The sequence below is a fragment of the Egretta garzetta genome, unplaced genomic scaffold, assembly GCF_000687185.1.
Source record: "Egretta garzetta isolate BGI_Z169 unplaced genomic scaffold, ASM68718v1 scaffold101, whole genome shotgun sequence".
Taxonomy (NCBI): domain Eukaryota; kingdom Metazoa; phylum Chordata; class Aves; order Pelecaniformes; family Ardeidae; genus Egretta; species Egretta garzetta.
Window position 1 is genome coordinate 1,751,847 of NW_009258666.1, and position 4,931 is coordinate 1,756,777.

The 4,931-nt window shown below is 56.1% G+C and overlaps 1 protein-coding gene across 1 annotated transcript in view; it reads right to left on the minus strand.

Annotated features, from left to right (window-relative positions):
• The window catches only part of MACF1 (microtubule actin crosslinking factor 1), a 119,590-nt gene that overhangs the window by 114,382 nt on the left and 277 nt on the right, over positions 1 to 4,931 (minus strand). The window contains 2 exon segments of the mRNA XM_035904031.1: positions 446 to 535; positions 2,167 to 2,228. Coding sequence (XP_035759924.1) covers positions 446 to 535; positions 2,167 to 2,228 — 152 coding nt within the window.

Here is a 4,931-nt window from a genome sequence, read left to right on the forward strand (position 1 = left end):
GGGGGGAGGCGGGGGCAGGGGGCGCGCCCCCCCTGCCAAACCTGAGCTCAACTGCTGGGCATGCTGTCACAGAAACAGTTTTAGTCAAAGCCACTATTTTCTGTTGTTTTAAATATGGAGCCAAATCCAGAAGGTGAAGGCATATAAGCCTTCACAAAAAGAGGGCTCTACCCAGGGCACTGTAAGCCAGCGGCTTTAATCACAGGCTTTGGTGGTATCCAAGAGACCAGCCTGGGGAACCCAGGTTTGAGTGAAAATAAATAAAGTAATAATAATAATAAATAATAATAACAGTAATCATAATAAAAGAAACGACGACAGACAGTCGAAAACAAAACTACAGCATAAGAAACGACTGATGGCTGGGAGTGGAGGGGAGCAGGGGGAGGATGGAGGGGGGGCTCGGGGCGGGCAGCAGCACCCCTGCCCCGCTGCGGGGACTCACCAGCTTCACTCCCGACAGCACCTCCAGGAGGGAGATGAGGTTGTGGCCATCTCGCAAGTCTTCGTAGAGGTCGTTGATGTGCTTGCGCACCTGCGGAGAGCCGGGGAGGGGGGGGGAAATGCCATCAGAGCCACGCGTCTCCTGCGCTCTGCCGCTGTTTGCAAGAGAGCAGGAGGAGGGCAGCGGCGTCTGCAAGCAGCGTGCATTTAAAATGGTTATTCCAGAATTATCGCTAAGGAAAGCGGCCGCCCGTTGCCCAAATGACCCGGCAGAAGTTGCTGCTAATTTTTACGCACAAAATCAAACTGTTAAACCCCCCCGTACTCCAGGCAGTCCCCTAATAAGGCACTCGGACCGCTTGCAGAAAGGGCAGCTCGGTCCTGAAGCGGTGGTTTGACTGCTCACGTCTCCCGAAACGCGGCAGCCAGGTCCCAGCTGAGAGCAGAGCAGGCTTCCGCGGGGCTGCCAGAGCAGGCTGACCGCACGCGGCCGCCAGACCCGCTCCTCTCCCCGACCTTGCCCCGGGGTTTTACTCGGCTGGGAAGCCCCCGATGTAGAGAGAGTCCAGAGGAGGGCAACAAGGATGATGAGGGGACTGGAGCATCTCCCCTGTGAGGAAAGGCTGAGGGAGCTGGGCTTGTTCAGCCTGGAGAAGAGAAGGCTGAGAGGGGACCTCATCAACACCTACAAATATCTCAAGGGTGGGGGTCACGAGGATGGAGCCAGACTCGTCTCGGTGGTGCCCAGCAACAGGACAAGGGGCAATGGGCACAAACTGGAGCATAAGAGGTTCCAGTTGAATATAAGGAAGAACTTCTTGACTGTGAGGGTGCCCGAGCCCTGGCCCAGGCTGCCCAGGGGGGCTGTGGAGTCTCCTGCTCTGGAGATATTCAACCCCCGCCTGGACGCTGTCCTGTGCCCCCTGCTCTGGGTGAGCCTGCTTGGGCAGGGGGGTGGCAGTGGGTGAGCTCCCGAGGGCCCTGCCAACCCTTGCCATGCTGGGATTCGGTATGACTCCGTATCCCCACAGCAGCCTCAAGAGCAGGTGGCCTCAAGATTTCTCTTTTTTCCCTTCCTTTGCAAGATTTAGAAAGTAGCCCAAGGCCTGATGTGGAGGTTTGCAGAGCCGGCAGGAAAACACAGCTGTGACTCCTAATGCCCAAATGACTTTTTTTTTTTTTTTTTTCCCCAAATGGAAAATTAATTAAAAAATACCCGGCATGAACCAAGAAAAGCAGGAGGCACCTTGCGGCGAGGTATTAATCCTGCTTAGCTACCTATGGTTGAAAGCACCTCCCTTTACAAACTTTGGGGCTCCTCTCCGCGCAGAAGCAAAGACAAGAAAGCCCCCATGCCCTGGCAGCGGGGCACGAGCGGGGAGCAGCTCCACGCCGGGATCACCTGGCTTCCCCGGCTGCCCACCGCCCCACCAGCCTCCAGTTAAAGCAAGGAGTGGGTGCTGAGGGGGAGAATGCAATAACGAGGGCTGCGTGGTGATGTTAGAGTGCCCTCCAAAGGCATCGGCACATCTCCACCGCAGCCGTCTCCGCTCTCAGTACGGATGCGGATGAACACTCAAATCCAATGCAAAAATTCCCAGACAAGAAGAAAAAAATTTAAAAAAAAAAATATTAAAAAGCCATTAATCTGCCAGTCCTGAGCCAGAACAGACAGACAGACGGCCGTTTGACTGGCTTTATAATAAAATATGTGACTCTTACCTTCATCAAGTGTTTATTGACCCATTTCGTGAAGGTTTTCTTTTGGACTCTGTCCCGTTCATCTGTCAAAAGAAGACAAAGGCGGCTCTCGGTCAGGGCTCCTCATGCAGAAACTCAAATGACTTTGAAATGAGGGGAAAGAGGCAGAGGAATCGCCGCCGGTGCCAGGACCGCTGGACGGATCCTGTGCCGGCACAGGGGGAACAGAGGCTGCTTATTCAGGGGTTGGTGCAGGACGGGGCAGCTCCGCTGCCTGGCTTGGGCAGGGAGGTAGGAGCATCCACGTAGCTGGAACAAAAATGCACTGCTTTTTTGGAGGGGGAGAATAGTGTTATTTGAATAAAAGCAGCATGGATGATTGGGATGGGTATAGCTGCGGTGACAACCGAACCCCCCAAATGATTCCCCACCGACTGGGACCCCCACGCCTCCTCGTTCCCCCTGGAGGCAGTGCAGGGAGAGAGAGGTGGGCTTTGCTCGAGCCCCCCCCCGCTTTAGGAGGGTGTCCCCCTCCCTCGCCCGCTCCCGGAAGGCTTTAACGCTTTATATAAACCCCACAGATGTCCCGTAAGGGGCCTCTGCCGGGCACTGGCAGCGTGTGCAATTAGCAGCTTATTCTGTCGCTGTACTCTTGGTTCATTGGATTGTCAGGATTTAATGGTTATTTCCGTCCCGTGGCTCAGCCGAGGGTGCGGGAGCTATAGGCAGGCTTCGCCCTGCCTGTTCTCGGCGCAAAAACTAATATCCTGTGAAAAACAAAGGCAAATCAGGCAAAAGGAGAGGGTGTGAGATGGGTCCACACTGCTGGAGGGTCCCAAGGGACGGGGCGGGGGGGGGAGGTTCTGAGCCCCCAAGTCCCCACGCCCAGGCAGCGAGGAGGGCTCAGGGCAACCCTGGCAGCCAGCCCCACGCCAAATGGCATCGCTTGGTTTTAACAGCAGCATCTCGGAGGACAGAGAGTGCCTCAGTACCAACCCACAGCATGCCACCCCAGGCTCCCAAACACTGCCCTGTCCAGCCCAGGGGTCCCTGGGATAGAGCAGGAAAGGACAAGCCCCGCTATCCCAAGACATCCCTTTGACCTTTGGTGGCCCCCTACGATGGGGTTATAGCGTTGGTGGATACAGGAAGAGCAACCGACATCATCTGCCTTGACTTGTGCAAAGCATTTCAGGCTGTCCCACACAACATCCTTGTCTCCAAGTTGGAGAGACATGGATTTGATGGATGGGCCACTCGGTGGATAAGGAATTGGCTGGATGGTCACACTCAAAAGAGTTGCGGTCAACAGCTCGATGTCCCAAGTGGAGCCCAGTGATGAGTGGCGTTCCTCAGGGGTCAGGTACTGGGACCAGTACTGTTCAGTATCTTTGTCAGCGACACGGGCAGTGGGACTGAGTGCACCCTCAGCAAGTCTGCTGATGACACCAAGCTGTGTGGTGCAGTCGACATGCTGGAGGGAAGGGATGCCATCCCGAGGGACCTGGACAGGCTTGAGAGGTTGGACCTGTGCGGCCTCATGAAGTTCAACAAGGCCAAGTGCAAGGTTCTGCACAGGGGTCGGGGCAATCCCCAGTACAAATACAGGCTGGGCAGAGAATGGATTAAGAGCAGCCCTGAGGAGAAGGACTTGGGGGTGTTGGTTGATGAGAAGCTCAACATGAGCCGGCAGCGTGAGCTGGCAGCCCAGAAAGCAAACGGTATCCTGGGCTGCATCCCCAGCAGCATGGCCAGCAGGGCGAGGGAGGGGATTCTGCCCCTCTGCTCCGCTCTCCTGGGACCCCACCGGGAGCCCTGTGTCCAGCTCTGGGGCCCCAATAGAAGGAGGACATGGACCTGTTGGAGCGAGTCCAGAGGACGCCACCAAGATGATCAGGAGGCTGGAGCACCTGTCCTAGAAAGACAGGCTGAGAAAGTTGGGGTTGTTCAGCCTGGAGAAGAGAGACCTTGTAGCAGCCTTCCAGTGCCTGAAAGGGCCTACAGGCAAACTGGAGAGGGCCTTTTTACAAGGGCCTGCAGTGATAGGACAAGGGGTAATGGCTTTAAACTGGAAGAGGGTTGGTTTTGATTAGATATAAGGAAGGAATTCTTCACTCTGAGGGTGGTGAGGCACTGGCACAGGTTGCCCAGAGAAGCTGTGGATGCCCCATCTGTGGAAGCACTCAAGGCCAGGTTGGATAGGGCTTTGAGCAACCTGGTCTAGTGGGAGATGTTCCTGCCCATGGCCGGGCGTTGGGACTGGATGATCTTTAAGGTCCCTTCCAACCCAAACCACTCTATGATTCTATGACATTCTATGTCCACCAGGCAGAAGCACCCCTTGCTTTGGTTTTAAGCCAAAAATCAAGAAAAAGGAGAAAACCAGCCTCTCCCAGCCCGGGCTCCCCAGCCACGCTGCATGTCCTGCCTGGGTGGCCCCACGTCCACCTTCCTGGAGTGGGGGTCACTGGGGGGGTCCCTGCACTGTCCGAGCAGCCAGGGACCCTCAGGAAAACCTCCCCACATCTCAATCCATGCAGATTTGAAAGCACCATCTAACATCCCTCCTCCTCCACACCACGGCTTCCCCCATCCAAAAGCACCGCAATAAAACATGCAGCACGCCACCAGCCCGTCACCCCCCCATGTCCCACTCCGTCCCCCGGTCAAAGCACATAACCAGGTGCTGAAAACTATCTGCTGGTTGAACTATGACTGCCCTCCCTCCCCACCCCACCGGGCTGCGGCCTCGGCACGGCTTCCTGGGGTGATGCGGGCCAGCCACA